The 22,852-nt window shown below is 41.9% G+C and overlaps 1 protein-coding gene across 1 annotated transcript in view; it reads right to left on the minus strand.

Annotated features, from left to right (window-relative positions):
* The window catches only part of LOC145344030 (protein FAM3C-like), a 58,975-nt gene that overhangs the window by 6,135 nt on the left and 29,988 nt on the right, over positions 1 to 22,852 (minus strand). The window contains exons 3-8 of the mRNA XM_080190757.1: positions 18,073 to 18,177; positions 14,580 to 14,609; positions 12,875 to 12,998; positions 9,045 to 9,103; positions 4,587 to 4,637; positions 848 to 932 (exon numbers count right to left, since the gene is read on the minus strand). Of these exons, the coding sequence (XP_080046883.1) occupies positions 848 to 932; positions 4,587 to 4,637; positions 9,045 to 9,103; positions 12,875 to 12,998; positions 14,580 to 14,609; positions 18,073 to 18,177 (454 nt within the window). The remainder of the gene's footprint in view (positions 1 to 847; positions 933 to 4,586; positions 4,638 to 9,044; positions 9,104 to 12,874; positions 12,999 to 14,579; positions 14,610 to 18,072; positions 18,178 to 22,852) is intronic.

Consider the following 22,852-nt stretch of genomic DNA (forward strand, 5'->3'; position numbering starts at 1 on the left):
GACATGTGATTCCAAGATTGCTTACTCTGCCACAGCTGCTGACAGTATCAAGGCCAAGTGCCAATTACCAACATTGGGAGAAGTGTGCATCATGCACACAAATACAGAAGTTTGCACGGAAAATACATGCACGGGTGGACAAAATGCCATAAGTGTATAAAGAGAACCTGCAAAGCCAAAACAGACCAACAAAAATAGCTTAAAGTAAGCTTCTTGCGCAATACTTTCAATAACAAGTTTTTGCTTGAGAATGCCAGAGGACTCTATTGCAGTTTCTCCCCGTTTAAGCCATTTTAGACCTCACATCACTATTTACAAAATTTAAATATTGCATTCCTTTCAAAAACATATTTCCAATTGATGACAATGTTAGTTTGGAAAATATAGTTGATTTGACTCAATACTTTCAGTCCAGTACAACTTTAAATAAAGACACTGAAATAAATTGACAAATGCATTGTTAATTCATAAGCAGTTATGGAGTCAGAGTTGTACAGCGCAGAAAAGGCCCCCTTTTCTGCACTGACAATAACTACCATTAAAGTTGTGCTAATCCCATTTTCCAACACTTGTCCCATATTCTTAAATGATATTCAAGTGCTCACCCAAATATTATTTAAAGATTGTAAGGTTTCCAGTATCCACTACTTCCCAAGCAGTGCATTCACTGTATGCTAATACATGTGACAATAATAAATCAAATCAAATCCTAGCATTACAGCAAAGACCATCAAGCCTTGCCGTACGTGCTTGACACTCAGAGCTGAAGTTGTTCTGATTTGTTTTCTTTACTGTAGCATGACGTGTCTCTATTTTACTAATGTTGTGCGCCTTGGTAATTACTAACTTGGTTGCACTATCGTCATATGTGGCCATGAACACTATTGTCCCATCCTTCAATGTCTTCAGGAAGTCAGTGAAAGGTTTTACATCTGTGGGGAAACAAAGATCAATATTTAACTGTATTCACATTGATAAATATAGAGCTAAATATATTTCACTAGTTTGGAGTATAGCATTTAAATCAACAGTGTCACAAAGTAATATAAGCAGCAATGTGTTGCAAATCATCAGAGGGTTAATATTAATCTTACTTCCTTTTCAATTGATTTTTTGCAACATTTCGCTACTGATAATCACTCAAGTGTTGGAACATGCATTACAGGAACTGAAAGAAATGAGGTTAAATAAAGAATGTGCAAAATTACACATTCCTATTCAGTTACAAATACTAAATAAATTGTAAGAGAAAGTGATAACGTGACCGTGACAAGTAGCTTATACAACATAAGAACATAAGAAATAGGAGCAGGAGTAGGCCATCTAGCCCTTCGAGCCTGCCCCGCCATTCAATAAGATCATGACTGATCTGTCGTGGCTCAGTTCCACTTTCCCGCCCTCTCCCCATAACCCTTGATCCCCTCTCTTATCAAAAACCCATCAACCCGCATCTTAAAAATATTTAGCGAGGCAGCCTCCACCACTTCAATGGGCAGAGAATTCCAGAGATTCACCACCCTTTGAGTGAAGAAGTTCCTCCTCAACTCCGTTCTAAACCGCCCCCCCTTTATCTTGAGGCTGTGCCCCCTAGTCCTACTGTCTTTTTTGAGCGGGAAGAGTCTCTCCACCTCTATCCTATCCATCCCATTCATCATCTTATACGTCTCAATGAGATCTCCCCTCATTCTTCTAAACTCTAACGAGTACAAGCCTAGTTTATTCAGCCTCTCCTCATAGCTCAACCCCCTCAACTCCAGTATCAGCCTAGTAAACCTCCTCTGCACTCCCTCCAAGGCCAAAATATCTTTGCGCAGGTGCGGCGCCCAAAACTGCACACAGTACTCCAGCTGCAGCCTCACCAATGCCCTATACAGCTGCAGCAAGACCTCCCTACTTTTATATTCAATCCCCCTCGCTATGAAGGCCAGCATCCCATTCGCCTTCCTGACCACCTGCTGCACCTGCAAGCTGGGTTTTTGCGACTCATGCACAAGGACCCCGAGGTCCCTCTGCACCGTCGCCTGCTGCAGTTTTTCGCCACGTAAGTAATAGTCCTTCCTACCATTATTCCTACCAAAGTGGACCACCTCACACTTGCCAGCATTAAATTCCATTTGCCATTTCCTGGCCCATTCGCCCAGCCTATCTAGATCCTTCTGCAGACTCTCCACACCCTCCGCACAATTTGCCGTTCCCCCAATCTTGGTGTCATCAGCAAATTTCGACACCCTACACTCGGTTCCCTCCTCCAGATCATCTATATAAATGGTAAAAAGCTGATGCCCCAGCACCGACCCCTGGGGCACTCCACTAGTCATCATCCGCCAATCCGAATAGCACCCGTTGACCCCCACTCTCTGCCTCCTATTTGACAACCAATCCTCTATCCACGCTAACACCCTACCCCCAACTCCATGTCCCCCGACCTTCTGCAATAACTTCTTGTGAGGTACTTTGTCAAACGCCTTCTGAAAATCCAGAAAGACCACATCCACCGGCTCTCCTCTATCCACTGCCCTAGACACATCCTTATAGAACTCCAGTGTAAAAGAGAATTAAAGACAATTTTATTATAGATTTAGCAGCTGAAGCTCACCATTTATAGTTAGTAGCTTTAACCTGATGAGGGCAAATTATTAAACTAGCAGCACAGAACAGGATGTTAAAATGGTTCGTGACCATGTTTTCAAGCTAAATTTGTTTTTGTGTTGAACACAGTGTACAACTTACGAACAGGGGAAATAATGCATCACATTAGAACTATCCTGTGCTACAGTTGGCTAGTTATTTTTACAGATACTGTTCAATGCTTAACAAATGCCAATTTAGGCAATCTTTTGTTACGATTGCTCCTTTTGAACACCATTTTTCCTCTTAAAATCAACAAAACCCAACCCTCAAAAAGCCTCTCCCAACTATCAGCTCATCCTTAAGCTTTCCATTCTGCTCATTGGTCTAACTCTTCCACATCCTGTTTAAATTCTTCAGTCTGGTTTGAGTGAACACTCAACGATGGGATCATTTTACTTATCAGAAGCGTTTCTGTAATGTTAATAGAATGACCATTTCAGTTTCCTTCACTGCCTCTACTTGTGATCAACCCCAAGTGGAATGAACCAAAATGTGCTGGCCCCAGTATAGCCGGCACATTACCGGCAATGGCTTCTTTCTGGTAGTCATGATGTGGAGATGCCGGTGTTGGACTAGGGTATAAACCTGTTGGACTTTAACCTGGTGTTGTGAGACTTCTTACTGTTCTTTCTGGTAGCAGTGGTTAGCACTGCTGCCTCACAGCGCCAGGGACCTGGGTTCAAGTCCCGGCTTGGGACACTGTGTGGAGTTTGCACATTCTCCCTGTGTCTGCATGGGTTTCTTCCCATATTCTGAAAGACATGCTGACTAGGTACATTGACCTGAACAGGTGCTGGACTGCTGCAATTAGGGGAATTTCACAGTAACTTCAGTGCGGTGTTAATGTAAGCCTTACTGGTGACTAATAAATAAACTTTCCCCTCACCGTATAGGCACCTTAGGAGCAAACTGTAGTTCCATCTTTGGATTGGTTATCTTGTTTCCATGCTGCATTTTATTAGTTCTGCAGACACTATGGTCTACCTATCTATAACTGCCTTTTATTGCCCAATTGGATACTATAATCATTGGCTGATGTTAAATTGTGTGAAGTGTCAGAATTTTCATCAATTTAGTTTCTGCCAAGATCAAACACATCTTCTGAGCTTCCATCAAAAGTGCTGCACCCAAGTACTTGATTCCATCCCTTCCTCAAACTCCTGTAAAGGCCAAATCCAAATGTGAGCGACTTAATTCGGAGAACCCAATTTCACACTACCTGTTTCAATCTTCATCATTATTGCCGAAACCCTCAAAATTGCCACGGTCTACTTTAGCTTCTTCCAAAGCTTTCCCCAGAGATCTGAGCTATATCCTATAAAAATGAATTCTAACACATTCAAAAATGCACATGCCAAATCATGAACTCCACACATTTTTGTTCACCCCAGAACTCAAACTCCACTGTCTCCCTGTCCCTTATTGCATCTGATACAATTGTTTTAAAATCTTTTCCTTGGCATACATGCCCCACCCTGCCTGTAATCTTTCAATCCCATGTTCCAGTTATCATCCTCCATTCTAAATCCAGCCTACACACAGCTGGTGGCAAGATTCCTCAACTGCCTCAATTCTGCATTCAGAATTCTCTCCTGGTTCTTCTTTCCCCTGCTTGAACCCCTCAAACCTAAGTTACTCATTGTCAATTCTTCCCTTGTAAATGTTATCTATCCATTTCATCACTGCAAAGTATGTGTAAAGGGCATGTCATTTTTTTCAAGAGATATACGAATGCAGCTTCTTGTTCAAATAGAATAGTCAGAGGGTGACAATTCTCTCTGTTAAAATAAATTTTGGGAAAGCATCAGCGCTTATGTTTTCTTTTAAATGAGGCTCTTCAGGGCTTCCAGACTGAATAATCTAAATGCACTGGGCCTTTTCATGTGAACATTCAGAATTGGAGATTATAAATAAGCTGAGATTTTAAAAACAAAGACAAAGAGCAAACGCCGTACCTCCACTCCAAAGGTCAAAAACTTTAGTGTCCAACACATTCCCAAGTTTACCTGAAAACAATCACAAGTGGAATGAACCAAAATGTACTAAAGCACCATAGAAAAGTTAAAGAAATAAGGTACAAAGATACAGAAAGAATACTTGGTTTAAAATTAATAATGGCCGTGTTATTAGGAAAAGACAGGATCTACGTAGGCACCAAAGACATAGGTAGGAAAAGGGATGGGGAGGTAAGACAAAAATTTGAGTCGTCAGAGTGGAAGCTTAAAGCTAGAACAAACAGAGTCATTATCTCTGGTTTGTTACCTGTGCCACATGCTAATGAGGAGAGGTATAGGGAGAGAGCGCAGTTGAACATATGGCTATAGGGATGGTGCAGGAGGGAGGGATTCAGATACTTGGGGGTCATTCTGGGATAGGTGGGGCCTTTACAAACAAGATGGTCTACACCTGAACCAGAGGGGTACTAATATCCTGGTTGGGGGAGGGGGGGGTGGGGGGAATTTGCTAATGCTCTTCAGGAGTGTTTAAACTAATTCAGCAAGGGGATGACAACCTGAATTGTAGCTCCAGTGTACAGGAGGTTGACAGTAGTGAGGTCATAAGGTTTTAGGGTTGCAGGAGTGTACCGGCAGGCAGGAAGGCGGTTTGAAGTGTGTCTACTTCAATGCCAGGAGCATCCGGAATAGGGTGGGTGAACTTGCAGCATGGATTGGTACCCGGGACTTCGACGTTGTGGCCACTTTGGACTCATGAATAGAGCAGGGACAGGAATGGTTGTTGCAGGTTCCGTGGTTTAGTTGTTTCAGTAAGATCAGGGAAGGTGATAAAAGAGGGGGAGGTGTAGCATTGTTAGCCAGGGACAGTATTACGGTGGCAAAAAGGACATTTGATGAGGACTCATCTACTGAGGTAGTATGGGCTAAGGTTAGAAGCAGGAAAGGAGAGGTCATCCTGTTGGGAGTTTTCTATAGGCCGTTCCAGAGATGTAGAGGAAAGGATTGCAAAGATGATTCTGGATAGGAGTGAAAGTAACAGGATTGTTGTTACGGGGAACTTTAACTTTACAAATATTGACTGGAAAAGCTAAAGGTCAAGTACTTTAGATGGGTCAGTTTTTGTCCACTGTGTGCAGGAGGGTTTCCTGACACAATATGTAGGTAGGCCAAGAGGTAAGGCCACATTGGATTTGATACTGGGTAATGAACCAGGCCGGATGTTAGATTTGGAGGTAGGTGAACACTTCGGTGATAGTGACCACAATTTGGTTACATTTACATTAGCAATGGAAAGGAATAGGTATATACTGCAGGGCAAGAGTAATAGCTAGGGAAAAGGAAATTATGATGCGATTAGGCGAGATTTAGGATGCATTAGATGTGGAAGGAAACTGCAGGAGATAGGCACAATTGAAATGTGGAGCTTGTTCAAGGAGCAGCTACTGCGTGTCCTTGATGAGTATGTACCCGCAGTTAGGGAGAAAATGATCGCGTGACGGAACCGTGGTTTACTAAAGAAGTTGAATCTCTTGTGAAGAGGAAGAAAGAGACTTATGCCAAGATGAGACGTGAAGGCTCCATTAGGGTGTTTAAGAGTTACAAGTTAGCCAGAAATGACCTAAAAAGAGAGGACTAAGGAGAGCCAGGAAGAAACATGAGAAGTCTTTGGCAGGTAGGATCAAGGAAAACCCTAAAACTTTCTATAGGTATGTCAGGAATAAAAGAATGACTACGGTAAGATTAGGGCCAGTCAAGGACAGTGGAGGGACATTGTGCGTGGAGTCCGAAGAGATAGGAGAGGCGCTAAATGAATATTTTTCATCAGTACTCACACAGGAAAAAGAATGTTGTCAAGGAGAATACTGAGATACAGGCTATTAGACTAGACGGGATTGAAGTTCATAAGGAGGAGGTGTTAACAATTCTAGAAAGCATGAAAATAGGTAAGTCCCCTGGGCTGGATGGGATTTATCCTAGGATTCTCTAGGAGGCTAGGGAGGAGATTGTAGAGCCTTTGGCTTTGATCTTTAGGTTGTCATGTCTACAGGAACAGTGTCAGAAGACTGGAGGATAGCAAATGTTATCCCCTTGTTCAAGTGGAGTAGAGACAACCTGGTAATTATACACCAGTGAGCCTCACTTCTGTTGTGGGCAAAGTTTTGGAACGGATTATTAGAGATAGGATTTATAATCATCTAGAAAGGAAGAATTTGATTAGGGATAGTCAACACAGTTTTGTTAAGGGTAGGTTCTTTGACAAGGTGACCAAAGAGGTGGATGAGGGTAAAGCAGTTGATGTGGTGTAAATGGATTTCAGCAAAGTATTTGCTAAGGTTCTCCACAGTAAGCTATTACAGAAGATATGGAGGCATGGGATTGAGGGTGATTTAGCAGTTTGGATCAGAAATTGGCTAGCTGTAAGAAGACAGAGGGTGGTGATTGATGGGATATGTTTATCCTGGAGTTCAGTTACTAGTGGTGTACCGCAAGGATCTGTTTTGGGCCACTGCTGTTTGTCATTTTTATAAATGACCTGGATGAGTTAGTAAATGTGCAGATGACACTGAAGTTGGTGGAATTGTGGATAATGCAGAAGGATGTTGCAGGCTACAGAGGAACATAGATAAGCTGCAGAGCTGGGCTGAGAGGTGGCAAATGGAGTTTAATGCAGAGAGTGTGAAGTGATTCACTTTGAATCACAGAACCTCACAGTGCAGAAAGAGGCCCTTCGGCCCATCGGGTCTGCATCGATCACAATCCCACCCAGGCCTTACCCCCATATCCCTACATATTTTACCTACTGATCCCTCTAACCTACGCATCCCAGGAGACTAAGGGGCAATTTCTTAGCACGGCCAATCAACCTAACACGCACATTTTTGGACTGTGGGAAGAAACCGGAGTACTCGGAGGAAACCCACACTGATACAAGGAGAATGTGCAAACTCCACACAGACAGTGACCCGAGCCAGGAATTGAACCCAGATCCCTGGAGCTGTGAAGCAGCAGTGCTAACCACTGTGCTACCATGCCGCCTGGAAGGAATTTTAGAAGGAATAACAGGGATACAGAATACAGGGCTAATGGTAAAATACTTGGTAGTGTGGATGTGCAGAGAGATCTCGGTGTCCATGTGCATAGATCCTTGAAAGTTAGCACCCAGGTCGATAGGGTTGTTAAGATGGCGTAGGGTGTGTGAGCTTTTATTGGTAGAGGGATTGAGTTTCAGAGCCATGAGGTCATGTTGAAGCTGTACAAAATTCTAGTATGGTCGCATTTGGAATATTGCGTATAGTTCTGGCTGCTGCATTATAGGAAGGATGTGGAAGCATTGAAAAAGGTGCAGAGGAGATTTACCAGGATGTTGCCTGGTATGGTGGGAAGGTCTTAAGAGGAAAAGCTGAGGGACTTGAGGCTGTTTTCGTTAGAGAGAAAATTAAGAGGTGACTTAACAGAGGCATAGATGATAGATCTATAGATAGATCTATAGATCATAGATGATCAGAGGATTAGATAGGGTGGACAGTGAGTGCCTTTTTCCTTGGAAGGAGATGGATAGCACGAGGGGATATAGCTTTAACTTGAGGGGTGATAGATATAGGACAGATGTCAGAGGTAGGTTCTTTACTCAGTAGTAAGGATGTGGAATGCCCTGCCTGCAACAGTAGTGGACTCGCCAACATTAAGGGCATTTAAATGGTCACTGGATAAACATGGATGACATTGGAATACTGTAGGTTAGATGGGCTTTAGATCGTTGCACCGACCAGTGAAACTATTGAGGGCCGAAGGGCCCGTACTGCACTGTAATGTTCTACGGTCTAAAATCAAACTTCTGATTTTTTCAATCTTTAAAGTGAGAGAAAAATGCTTTTTGTTTATATTAAGTCTCCAGCTAAACAACAGGCCAACAACTGCATTGAAAATTTGTAAACGATATGTGTAAAAGGGGGACAAAACCCTTCGGATTTTGAAGACTATGAAAATAAAGTAGACCAATTTCGAATAGAGATTGCAGTGTGCCTATACACAAGAAGGAATCACATGCCTCACACACATACATGTCATGCGAAGGTATTGTCTGCATAGATTACATAATCATTGGTAGAGAATTTTGAATAAGTATTGCAGATTTAAAATGTATTTTCAAATGTCTTGTAAGCTTTGGCTAAGACGCAGCTTGCCCCAAAGAAAACTCCCTGACAGCATGTGAACAATATTCAACAACTACAAATCACAATTGACATTGGGTTATAACAATGTTTGAAAAAATAACAATGAAAAAAAGAACAAGGAAGAGAACAACCAAATGAAAGAAAATAGAATAATAGACTGTTCAAAGGCCAGGCTAACTACATTTTCAGAAATCTAACTTTTGGATCTTACACACAAAAAAATGGATAATGAGGTAATTTTAATAACTGATTGAACTTACTCAGTTTGAACAACTTCACTTACCATCTACTGTAGCAATATTCATCCCCCGACCAACGTTATTTTTAACACCACTCATTATTCTGCAACAAAGTGAACAATTTACATCAGATTTCAGTAACGGTTTATTTTCTTCATTTGCTCCAGTTACTGGTAGTCAAGTATACTTGCAAATAGCATGTTCTCTTCTGTCCAGGTAGAACTTAAATAATACAGCTTTAACAGCATTTTCCGTTCAACCTAATTAATCGACATATGGCTTGTGTGGTGCTCTTTGCTTGTTTTGAAAATTGTGAACCAATTGGTCTTTTGCATTTGCATTTTGAATTACAAAAGTCATTCTGTAAAATATATTTAAAATTCATTTACATTGCTGGAGACACCAGCATTTATTGCCCACCCCTAATGGCCCTCACGAAGATGATGGTGAGCTGCTTTAAGCCACTGCTGTCCCTATGGTGTATGTACATTCACATTGCTGCCATGGAGGGTGGTCCAGGATTTTGAGCCAGTAACAGTGAAGGAACAGTGATATATTTCAAAGTCAGAATGATGAGTGACTTGAAGGGCACCTTCGAGGTGGCGGGGTTCCCATGTATCTGCTGTCCTTGACCTTTCAGATGGTAGTGGTCGTGAGTTTGGAAGATGTTGCTTAAGGAGCCCATAGTGCAGTGCATCTTGTAAATGGTGCGTACTGCTGATACTGATTCCAGTGGTGGAGGGAGTGAATATTTGTGGAAGGGGTACTTCTGCAACTGAACTTCCTAACTCACAATCAGCAAGGATAGGCAACAACATCTCCTCCACGATCATCCTCAATACCAGTGCCCCACAAGGCTCTGTTCTCAGCTCCCTACTATACTCCTTACACATCTTTGACTATGTGGCCAAATTCCCCTTCAGTTCAATTTCCAAGTTTGCTGACACCACCACTGTAGTGGGTCAGATCTCATACAATGACGAGACAGAGTACAGGAATGAGATAGAGAATATGGTGAACTGCTGCGGCAACAATAGTGTCTCCCTCAATGTCAACCGAATGAAAGAAATGCCCCTGTTGACATCAACAGGGACAAAGTAAAAAGGGTCGAGAGCTTCAAGTTTTTAGGTGCCCAGATCACCAACAACCTATCCTAGTTCCCTGATGCCGACACTATAATTAAGAAAGCCCACTAACGCCTCTACTTTCTCAGAAGATTAAGGAAATTTGACATGAGAGCTACGACTCTCACCAACCTTTACAGATGCACCATAGAAAGCATTCTTTCCGGCTGTGTCACAGCTTGATATGGCTCCTGCTCTGCCCAAGACCGCAAGGAAATACAGAAGGTCGTGAATGCAGCCCAATCCATCTCGCAAGTCAGCCTCCCACCCACTGACCCTGTCTATACTTCACGCTGCCTTGGCAAAGCAGCCAGCATAATTAAGGGCCCCACGCACCCCAGACATTCTCTTCCATCTTCTTCCATTAGGAAAAAGATGCAAAAGTCTGAGGTCACATGCCGACTCAAGAACAGCTTCTTCCTTGCTACTGTCAGACTTTTGAATGGACTTACTTTGCATTAAGTTGATCTTTCTCGAGATCCTAGCTGTGACTATAACACTACATTTTGCACTTTCTCAGTTTCTTCTCTATGAATAGTATGCTGTCTGTATAGCGCGTAAGAAACAATACTTTTCATTATATGCTAATACATGTGATAATAATAAATCAAATAAATCAAATCAAAAAACAAATCACATGGGTTCTTTGCCCTGAATGGTGTTGAGCTTCTTGGTGCTTTGTTGAAGTTGCATCAATCCAGGCAAGTGGAGAGATTTTCATTACATTCCTGACCTGTGCCTTGTAGATGGTGGGCAGGCTCTGGAGAGTTATGAGGTAGGTTACTTGCTGCAGGATTTCTAGCCTCTGATCTGCTCTTGGAGCTTTCAATTTCTGGTCAACAAGATGTTGCTAGTTTGGGAGTCAGCGACGGTAAAGCCATTGCATGTCAAGGGGAAATCTTCTTGGAGGTGGTATGACTGGATGTGGCAAGACTATAGAGCTTAGGCTTGATCCATTGGATCAATTGCTTCACTCAGTCTATTACTTACTGCTTATGCTTTTTGGTACACCAGTATTCCTGTGTAGCTTCACCAACTTGACACCTCATTTTCAGGTATGGCTGGTGCTGCTCCTGGCATGCCCTCCTGTACACTTCATCAAACCGGGGTTGATTTCCTGACTTGGTGGTAATGGCACAGTGAGGGACATGCCAGCTACGAGGTTACAATTGTAGTCAAGTACCATTCTGCTGCTGGCCCACAGCGCCTGATGGATGCCCAGTCTTGAGCAACTAGGTTTGTTTGATGCAAAGCTCAAAGCATCTTGGTCAGTGTGGAGAACAGAGCAGCAATGGATGCCATGAATCTCTGAAATGCATTATTTTGCTTTTAAATGATAGTGACTTGAATTTTACTTGATCCAGATTTACTTTACAAAGGTACATTTCTAAATTACAATAGAAGTTTAATTTTACTTTGAATAATATTGTGAATGTAAATGAGATTTATCCCTCAATGACATGAATTGTGTATTGTTTAAGATTTTCATCTATCTTGTGAACATGATTTTGATTCCTGTGAAAAATTGTCAAAGTGCCCCTCTCATGTTCTATTTTGCAAAGGGAGGTGGAGATTGGGGAGGGATCTCAGGAGGGGACATTCTGCTCCTCAAGGTGAGGAATCTTGGTACCATGGATCAAACAATTTCTTATTTTTGCAGGGTCATGAACTCTAAGTTAGGAACTGTGCTAGACGAATTCTAAGGAAAGTTACATAAACCCAACAGAGTAATGTGACTCCGAATTCAAAAGAGTGCCTCCAGCACATATTTTAAAAGTTCCTTTATTCATTCCAACATTCCTTGACACCTTGCTAAACATGATTGCCATTTAATTTTATTCTGAGGACTTTGTGCTCAAGAGAAATTTGTTCAAGGCTGTCCAAATTCAATTTAGTATTCTCAGTGATCAGCGATAGAAAGTAGTTTTCATCCCATAATTTCCAGATAAATTTCATCCTATATACTTCATGCAAGTTCTCTGGGTGTCGTAGCTAATATTCCTTAATTAACAGCATCAAAACACTGATTATTGGATCAATTAATCATTTATGGCCTTATCTGTGGAACAGTGCTGTCCCCAAAAACGACTGCTGTATTTATTTATAAACAGCGACTAGCCTATTAGTAAAAGGGACCGAGTGGTTGTGAAATGGTGCTGGGATATTTCAATGACACAATGAGTGCTTTATAAATGCAAGGCCTTTTAGTGTTGAACCTGATCTCCAGAGCCATTGTCATTCAATTAAACCATGGTTGATCTGTACCTCAACGTTTATTTATCCAACTTGGTAACTATCAACAAAAAAAAAATCAATTTTCAGTTTTGAAAACTCTGACTGTTGGGGAGAGAATTCAAGATTTTTACTGCCTTCTGTATGAAAAAAATTGTTTCCTGATTTCCATTCTGACTGGCCTACCTCTAATTTTATGACCACTCATTCTTCATTCCCCAAAAAAAGCAATGTATCTCTGTATCCACCTACTGAATTACTTAAACATTTTAGACACCTCAATCAGATCATCCATCAACCTTATACACTTTTAGGAATATCAGTTACACTACCTGTCCTACTAATGTAATCCTCTAAGCATTGGAACAGGAGAATCCTTTGATATCGCAGGGATGACAGCAGATGAGAGAATGCCTCAACAGAATAAATTCCAGCATATTGTCTAATGATTTCCCAGTTACAAAATGTCAACTCACATCTTCAGTGTAATACACAAGCAGAAATACATCAATACTTACACTTTATCTTCCACGCAGATTTTGGGTCCAACAACATTTGCTGCTCCACTTGCCATTTTGAATGCAAAATGGTTGTCAGGGCAAGGTTTTGCAAGACCACATTTGTACTTCAGCAATTTTGTTGCTATGACAAAGTTATAAAGAACAGTTTCAAAAGAAAATTCTCAACTACATATACAAATCACCAGATCAACAGATAATAACTAAATTTCACAGGACTTTAACTTGACTGATTAGCAATTGAGGATTACAGTACACAGCTTTTGCTCCCTTTCCCCTGTAACCCTTTTAACTCCCTTAACAGTCCATCAGAATGGGCCATAAACCAGCTTTACACTTTACAAAAGCAAATGCTGCAGAGGCTGGAAATCTGAAATGAAAACAGAAAATACTAGAACTACTCAACAAGTCCAACACAATTTGTAGAGAGAGAGAAGCATCAGATCAATGACCCTTCATCAGAATTGGGAGAAGTTAGAAAAGTTTTTAAGTAGGTCAAATTGGGAAGGATGAAAAAGAACAAGAGAAAGGAACTGAGATAGGATAGGCGATGGGAAACATTAAGTGGTGAAAGAGTTGGTGGGGCAGAGTTGAGGGGAGCAATAATGGAACAAGTAGAATCAAAAGATCTATGCAGAGGAGATGTGAATGGCAGGATAATGAACAGCTGTTGTCCAAAAGCAAAACAAGATTAAGTCCAACACATGCAAAGAAGAGGAAATAAAATGGGAACAGCGATTATGATCTGAAATTGTTAAACTCAATGTTGTGTCCAGAAGGCTGTGAGGTTCCTAATCAAAAGATGAGACGTTGCTCCTCACAGTTTCACTGCAATACTGCTGTACAGAAGAGAGATGTCAGGGCAAAATAAGATGGAGAATTAAAATGGCAGGCTACCAGTAGTTCATGATTGCTGAACAAATGGAGGTGTTCCATAAAGTGGTCACTCAATATGCATTTGGTTTCCTTAGTGTACAGCATACCACATTGTGACCAGTGAATATAGTATACTAAGTTGAAAGTACATGAAAGTTGCTGTTTCGCCTGGAAGGAGTATTTGGGGTCCTGAACAGTGAGGAAAGAGGAGGTTAAAAGGGCAATTGCTGCATCTTCTACTCTTGCATGGAAAGATGCTTCAAGACGGGGACAGGGAGATAAAGGTGACTGAGGATTGGGCCATGTGTTGTAGAGAGAACAGTAGCTTTACATATTGTCTGGATACCAAGGTTTATTTACATTTAAAGTTTCAGAAGCGAATGCCACGTGAAAATCAGTGGATGATAAAATGCTCTCTACTCTAAATCAGGTTATGGCATGATCCATAGTGAAGTGACATCCAGTTTGGTAAATTCCAGCTATATGCAGTGGGTAATTCTGTTCCTTCTGAACCCTTTAAGATAACTTGATAGCACAAACCCTAATGCATGACTACAGGTTATGAAACAAGGTAAACCTGTTGGGAATTAAAATGACTGATGCAATATCATTCATTATGCCTTCTTTGTGCATGTATGTTGGACCTAACCAAGACATTATTGATACAGGACACACTTGAAAAGCTTGCCTGGTGTGCATATAACTGCAGATGCATTGCATTATATTTCTGGAGAGTAACCAAATTTGTGATATATTTTCATTATGAAATAATCCAAAGTTTTCAATCTGTGTGTCCTACCCTAGAAATGTTTATTTTAAAAAGACTTACGCTTTACTTCCACTTCAGCTTGTGATCTGGCTGCAAAATTAACACATTGAAGTCGTGAGCTATATGATTAAATTACTGACAGACATATATTCCACAAATCCACATTTTAATTACATGTTAAATCCATTTGTTTTAAATACATTCTGGAAACTTCCATTAACTGGACAACACATTCTTTCACATTATGACAACAAGGCTTTGGTGGTACAGTGGGGAAGCTTTAGAAGTGTTGAAATGTACAATACACCTGATACAATTGAAGTCTATTAACCTTTCTCACTACTTTCCACCACTTCTGAGCTACACGTGTCTTGTAACCCTAAATGCATCCTGTAACCCTAAATGCAAATCATTATTAAAAGAAATTTGGCCTGATCTGTCAAAAACAAAAGCTATCAAACCAACCCTGCTTTCCAGATTTCAGTCCATAGCCCTGTAGTTACAACACATCAAGTATACATCCAAGTATTTTTAAAATGTGGTGTGGGTTTCTGCCTCTTATCAACTCTTCAGGCATATGCCTCAGGGACCCACATCCTCTGGGTGAGAGGGTTTTTTTTCAAACTCCCCTCTAATCCTTCCATCAATTACTTCAAATTTATATTCCTCAGGCTGAGACAAACAGATCCTTCCTGTTTGTCTCAGCCACACCTTTAATTTTATACATCTAAATTAAATTCTCCATCAGCTTCATGTTCCAAGAACACTAGTCTATCCTACCTATATAGTCAAACTTTCCAGTCTTGGCAATTTCCCTGTAAATCTCCTCCCATATAATCACATCCTTCCAGTGTTGCACCAGAACATTTTGCAATGTCCTAACTATGGCCCAACTAGTCCTTTGTACAGTTTTGGCATAGCTTCCTTGCTTTTAGATTATTTCATGTTACAGCTAATAAACAAATGCATTCTGTATGCTCTCTTACCCAATCTTTCTCCAGCTGCCTTGTGGCCTAAAGGGATCTGTGAACATGCACTCCTAACCTCTCTCTCCTTTAAGTATCATCCTACCATTTATTAAAGATTCCTTTCCTTGTTTGCCCTTTCTAACTATATTAGTTCACTTCTCCAGGTGAATTTTATCAGCCACTTTTCTCCCCACCTGATCAGTCCATAGATCTCTTCCTACATTTTCTTCATCATTATCAATCACACAACCAGCTTTTGCATCATCTGAAAACTTTAATCATGCCCCCTCCACTTAAGTGTAAATCATTGATAGACTTCAAAACAAATGGCATAAGAATGTTCAGTTTGGTAATGGCACAGTGACACAATGGTTAGCACTGCTGACTCAGAGCGACATGGTCCCGGGTTCGAATCCAGCTTAGGTCACTGTCTGTGTGGGTTTCCTCCGGGTGCTCCAGTTTCCCCTCTCAGTGCAGATAACGTGGATTGGCTGTGCTAAATAGCCCCTTGATGTCAGCAAGACTAGCGTGGGTAAGTGCTTGGGGTTGTGGGGATGGGGTTTGGTTGGGATTCTGGTCACTGCAGACTCGATGGGCCAAATGGCCTCCTTCTGCACTGTAGGATTCTATCTTCAGCCTCAATTTCAATGATCGCAGCATCCGCAACCATTTGGTATAGGGAATTTCAAAGATTCACAGCCCTCTGAGTGAAGGAATTTCTCATCTCAGTCCTACAGGGTCAGCCCTTCATTCCAACCTCTCAATTCCTATTTTTTTTAAAATTCGTTAACCAATCTTTAATTCATACTATTATATAATCCTCATCATAGCCACAATCCTGAGTAACAATCTCCTGTGCACACCATCAAATGTCTTCTGGTAAACCAAATAACACTTGTCAAACATACAGTTTCCCTTTAACTGTTGACCCTCTGCCTAATTCAGGACGTGGGCAATGGTAGTACTGGCACTGGACTAGTAATCCAGAGACCCAGGGTAATTCTCTGGAGGACCTGCGTTTGAACCCCACCATAGCAGATGATGAAATTTGAATTCAATAAAAACCTGGAATTAAAAGGTCCTACGATGATCATTGATATAAAAATCTGCCTGGTTCACTAATGCTCTTTAGAGAGGAAATCCGTTGTGTTTATTTGGTCTGATCTACTTGTGATTCCAGATCCACAACAATGTAGTTGACTCTTAAATGCCCTCAGGAATGGCAATATATACTGGCCCTGCCAGTGACGCCCACATCCCATGACTTTTAGCCACATTGATCCCTCAAGTATCTCTATGAATAATAATTACTTAAGCACCTCACCTTTATTAGCTCAGGGTAAAGCAGGCTATTGACATTCATTGCCCAAAACATTTGCCACTTTGGCAAAATACTGATGGGCACTAGTCAAACTGAACAGATTAAGGAATTCTCTACCACAAAATGGATTTTAAACTAAAAATTATACAGGTGTTTGAAAAGGGAAAAATGTTAAAGATATGTGGAGTAAACAGAAATGGGATCATATTATGGTTAATACAGAAATACTATGGTCCTCCGGTAACTAATTTTCACATAAGGTCCTAAACTCTGTCCAAAGCAGAGTCCAAAATTGCTGTGAGCAAATTACACTGGTGTCCCTAGCATGAGGATACTGATGTCAACAGTACCACAGATGGGATCAGCTAAAAGCAGAAGTTAGAACCTGAATCTGGGAACGATCCACCTCATACACTTAAATACTGCACCACCTGCCTCCCTGGGAAGTTTATATTCTTCCAGCAAATCAATTAAAAATTTAGTTGTATTCAAAGCTGAAAAGTCTACAAACATCATGCTAACTCATCCAAAGAGTTTGTCTCTAAAGTTCATTTTTTAAAAATTCTTTCATCGAATGTAGACGTCATTGACAAGGCCAACATTTGTTGCCCATTCTTTAACTGCTCTGGAACTGAGTAGTTTGCTATTTCAGAAGGCAGTCAACCACGTTACTGTGGGTCTGGCATTACATATGGACCAAATACCACAGGAGAAGGTGGCAGATTTAACTCCCTAAACGGCATTAGTGAAATAGGTTGGATTTTACAGCAATCTATGGTAGTTTCACGGTCACTATTACTGACCAGCTTTATTCCAGATTTATTTAGTGAATTCTCTGTCTGGTTCCTGGTGTCTGGAAACAATTATTCGGCAATGCGTTTAACACTGGCAATTCACTGAACTATCAACCTGTAGAGGTACCAGGTCACATCCAAAGGGGAGAATAAAATGCAGAAAGACGAAAAGGGGGGGGGGGGGGGGGGGGGCGCTGGTGATGGTAGTGGTGGGGAACGAGTGGAACGAAGGGGATGAAACTATATTTTTTTAAAAATCACTTGATCATTTCACATTTGTGAATAATTACTGGGCGACATGTGAAACTACAGTTCATTACTGACTCACAATTCAAGCCATGTACATTCTTATTAGTGAAATCAAATTACTACTCCTTTCAGTTTCTGATCCATAACAAACTTTGCACCCCATTTTATACCAAAAATGTTAATATTTCAAAGGTGACAGTTATTCGCATTAAAATACTTACCAAATATGGATCCCAAGTTTGCATCTATTTTGATTTCAAATATTTGTAATGTGAAATAACCCACCAGCAAAAATACAACACCAGCCACTGCAAACTTTATTGAACCTGAAAGGAAAGAGAAAGAAAAACGCATCAATTTGAGACGCAGTTTCAGGATCCTGAAGCAATATTTAACCAAATTCACTCAGCTGGAAAGTTTTCAATGATAAGCCTTTGCAGCATAATTGAAAATACAATCTCTTTGAATACACTAATGATTTTGCCGCACTTGATACTGTGGAAACCTTTTCAAGGTTGTCCACTCAGAAATCTACGAACAATGGTGACAGATCCAGAAGAAACGTCCACGGACCATTGTTCACAAGTACAGCAAGTGATTGCTGGAATTAAATTTAGTGCAGAACTCTGAAAATGTTGGCAAGTAGAACAATGAGCGCAATGGGACACAAATTGCTCTCAGCTTTGTTGAAAACAAACTCTTGGAATACAGGAAAACAGTCATTTATAAAAATTACAACAGATTTTTAAAGAAATATTTAACTGAAACACATTGTATTTTCAATCACGTTGACCATGATAATATGAAATTCCTGGCAGCCAAACAGCTGGTGAAGTAACAACTACTTATTTACAGGAAGACTATTTACAATAATTATTTGCAGCAAAACAACAGTACTATCAGAACTATCATAACCTGCTTGTCCAAGCCCTAACTGCGGGTTTTAAAGCCTGGTCTCCAGCTCCAAATCATGCACTACCCCATTGGTCAGGAAGACATGTGGTCTCCAGTATTTATCAAAACCTCGGACGAGGTCACATGGTCTCTGGGATTGCTGTGACATCTTCCCCCCTTCAGAACTCTTTTTATCCAAAGATCTTGACGTCAGTACCTCAATCTATAAAGGGGTTTTTGTCTAGATTGACAGTGCTGAATACCACTGTTGGGGTTTCTCTGCCAGAGTTGCCTCACTCTTGGCCAGCCTCTCGATTGGCTTCTGTCAGTACAAGAACTCTCTGCCATTGTTTCTTTAGCTTCTATGGCAACAGACTCTCAATGGTTCTGGTTCTCCTGAAATTTTGGCCAATACTAATGTGGGCATGTTTGGGATCAGCGACATCACTGCCTCTGATGGAGGCTCAATTTTTCTCAACTGGTCTAAACATTTCATAGAACATAGGACATTACAGCGCAGAACAGGCCCTTCGGCCCACGACGTTGCGCCCACCAGTCAAAAAGCAATGACCCTCTAACCTAAAGCAAACCCTTTCCATCCATAAACCTATCCACGGATCTCTTAAACGCCCCCAAACTGGCGCATTTACAACTGCAGCAGGCAGGGCATTCCAATCCCTCACCACCCTCTGGGTAAAGAACCTACCCCTGACATCCGTCCTATAACTACCACCCCTTAATTTAAAGCTATGCCCCCTCGTGCTAGCTTTCTCCATCCAAGGAAAAAGGCTATCACTGTCCACCCTATCTAAACCTCTAATCATCTTATATGTTTCAATAAGGTCCCCTCTGAGCCGCCTTCTTTCCAACGAAAACAACCTCAAATCCCTCAGTCTCTCCTCATAGGACCTCCCCTCCATACCAGGCAACATCCTGGTAAACCTCCTCTGCACCCTCTCCAAAGCCTCCACATCCTTCCTATAATGTGGGGACCAGAACTGCACACAATACTCCAAGTGCGGCCGCACCAGAGTCTTGTACAGTTGCAACATGACACTGCGGCTCCTAAATTCAATCCCCCTACCAATAAACGCCAAGACACCGTGTATGCCTTCCTAACAACCCTATCTACTTGATTCCCAACTTTCAGGGATCTATGTACACATACACCTAGATCCCTCTGTTCATCCACACTATTCAGAGTCCTACCGTTAGCCCTATACTCCACACATCTGTTATTCCTGCCAAAGTGAATTACAGTAAAAAGTCTGACAACACCAGGTTTTAGTCCAACCTATTTATTTGATAATATACTCGCAAGCTTTCGAGGGGTTACCCTCTTCGTCAGGTGAATGGAGAGTTCTGGCCTCAGACAGAGCATATAAAGCACAGACAGTTTAGAGATTACTGATTAAAATGCGAATCCTTACACCTAACCTGCTGTTCAAGACCTGAAGTGGCTGATAATGTGAGTGGTAGGAGCACTGATCACAGTTTAAAGAGATGTGTATTGTCTCCAGACAGTACAGTAAGTGAGGTTTTGCAAACCCAGGCAAGTCACGGGGGTTACAGATAGTGCGACATGAACCCAAGATCCCTGTTGAGACCGTCCTCATGTGTGCGGAACTTGGCTATCAGTCTCTGCTCAGCGACTCTGCGCTGTCGTGTGTTGTGAAGGCCGCCTTGGAGAATGCTTACCCGAAGGTCAGAGGCTGAATGCCCGTGACCACTGAAGTGTTCGCCAACAGGAAGGGAACAGTCTTGCCTGGTGACTGTCGAGCGATGTTCATTCATCCGTTGTCGTAGCGTCTGCATGGTCTCCCCAATGTACCATGCTTCGGGACATCCTTTCTTGCAACGTATCAGGTAGACAATGTTGGCCGAGTTGCAAGAGTATTTACCATGTACCTGGTGGATGGTATTCTCACGTGTGATGATGGTATCCATGTCGATGATCCGGCATGTCTTGCAGAGGTTGCTGTGACAGGGTTGTGTGGTATTGTGGTCACTGTTCTCCTGAAGGCTGGGTAGTTTGCTGCGAACAATGGTCTGTTTGAGGTTGTGTGGTTGTCTGAAAGCAAGAAGTGGGGGTGTGGGGATGGCCCTGGCGAGATGATCGTCTTCATCAATGATATGTTGAAGACTCCGGAGAAGATGTCGTAGCTTCTCCGCTCCGGGGAAGTACTGGACGACGAAGGGAACTCTGTCCACTGTGTCCCGTGTTTGTCTCCTGAGGAGATCGGTGCGGTTTTTCGCTGTGGCGCATCGAAACTGCCGATCTATGAGTCGAGCACCATATCCTGTTCTTACGAGGGCATCTTTCAGGGTCTGGAGGTGTCTGTCACGATCCTCCTCATCTGAGCAAATCCTGTGTATACGGAGGGCTTGTCCATAGGGAATGGCTTCTTTAACATGTTTAGGGTGGAAACTGGAGAAGTGGAGCATTGTGAGATTGTCTGTGGGCTTGCGGTACAGTGAGGTGCTGAGGTGACCGTCCTTAATGGAGATGCGTGTGTCCAAGAATGCAACTGATTCTGGGGAATAGTCCATGGTGAGTCTGATGGTGGGGTGGAATTTGTTGATATCATCATATAGTTGTTTCAGTGATTGTTCACCATGAGGCCAGAGGAAGAAAATGTCATCGATGTATCTAGTGTACAGCATCGGTTGAAGATTCTGTGCAGTGAAGAAGTCTTGTTCGAACCTGTGCATGAAGATGTTGGCATATTGAGGCGCAAATTTGGTCCCCATGGCTGTTCCATGTGTCTGGATGAAAAACTGGTCGTTGAAGGTGAAGACATTGTGGTCCAGGATAAAGCGGATGAGTTGTAAAATTGCATCTGGAAACTGGCAGTTGTCAGCATTGAGTACTGATGCAGTCGCAGCAATGCCATCGTCGTGGGGGATGTTGGTGTAGAGCGCTGAGACATCCATTGTGACGAGGAGTGTCCCTGGTTCAACTGCTCCATATGTGCTGAGTTTCAGTAGGAAGTCCGTAGTGTCGCGACAAAAGCTGGGGGTTCTTTGTACAATGGGTTTCAGGATGCCCTCGACGTAGCCGGAGAGGTTCTCACACAGAGTCCCATTGCCTGATACGATGGGACGGCCAGGTGTGTTTGCCTTGTGAATCTTTGGGAGGCAGTAGTGGACTAAAACCTGGTGTTGTCAGACTTTTTACTGTGTTTACGCCAGTCCAACGCCGGCATACCCACAAAGTGAATTACCTCACACTTTTCCACATTAAACTCCATCCGCCACCTCTCGGCCCAGCTCTGCAACTTGTCCAAGTTCCCCTGTAAACTAAGACACCCTTCCTCACTATCTACCACACCTCCGACTTTGGTGTCATCAACAAATTTACTAATCCACCCAACTATACCCTCATCCTGATCATTTATAAAAATTACAAACAGCAGTGGCCCCAAAACAGATCCCTGAGGCACACCACTCATAACAAAATCCTCAGGATTTTGTCCTGGACTCTCACTGGTCCGATCTTTGCTGCAACAAATCCACCTAGCTCTCAAATTTCCTCAAAAAAAGTCATTTATATTAAACGATTTGTCCGCTTTCGAAGAGTAGTGATTAGTTTTTTGGATATCTTGCTGAGACTCTACTCTTCACGGCAAATTTGGAAATATGAAACTTAATGTTGTACACTACCAACACCCTAGCAGTAGTTCTACCAGGGCTATTCCCGTTACTGAGAGAGAGGTAACTCCATAGGCTAATTTTTTTTAAAAATGCACAGTCTTGACATCCACAGATGCTGATGACTGTTTTTTCAGCCTGAATTTGAAAATTTACATAGCTTATTCTGCCAAATCATTTGACAATGCTAGATACTCTGCTGTTTTGACGTGTTTAATACCATCGAGAACGCAAAATTCTGAAACCCCATGCTGGTAAAAGCAGTACCATTACCTGAAATCAGGACCTCTGGTACTCCATGAATACAACAGCATTTGACGTAATTTTTCAATTGCTGCGCAAGAGGTAGTGAACTTCATCTGGTATGCATCCATCCATTTAGAGTGCACATCTCCCAAATTAAAGAAACAGGGTGGGATTTTATAGCCTCGCTATATAAAATTGCGCCCAAGGTCA

This window comes from Carcharhinus amblyrhynchos, chromosome 6, assembly GCF_965287045.1.
Source record: "Carcharhinus amblyrhynchos chromosome 6, sCarAmb.v2.hapA, whole genome shotgun sequence".
Lineage (NCBI taxonomy): Eukaryota > Metazoa > Chordata > Chondrichthyes > Carcharhiniformes > Carcharhinidae > Carcharhinus > Carcharhinus amblyrhynchos.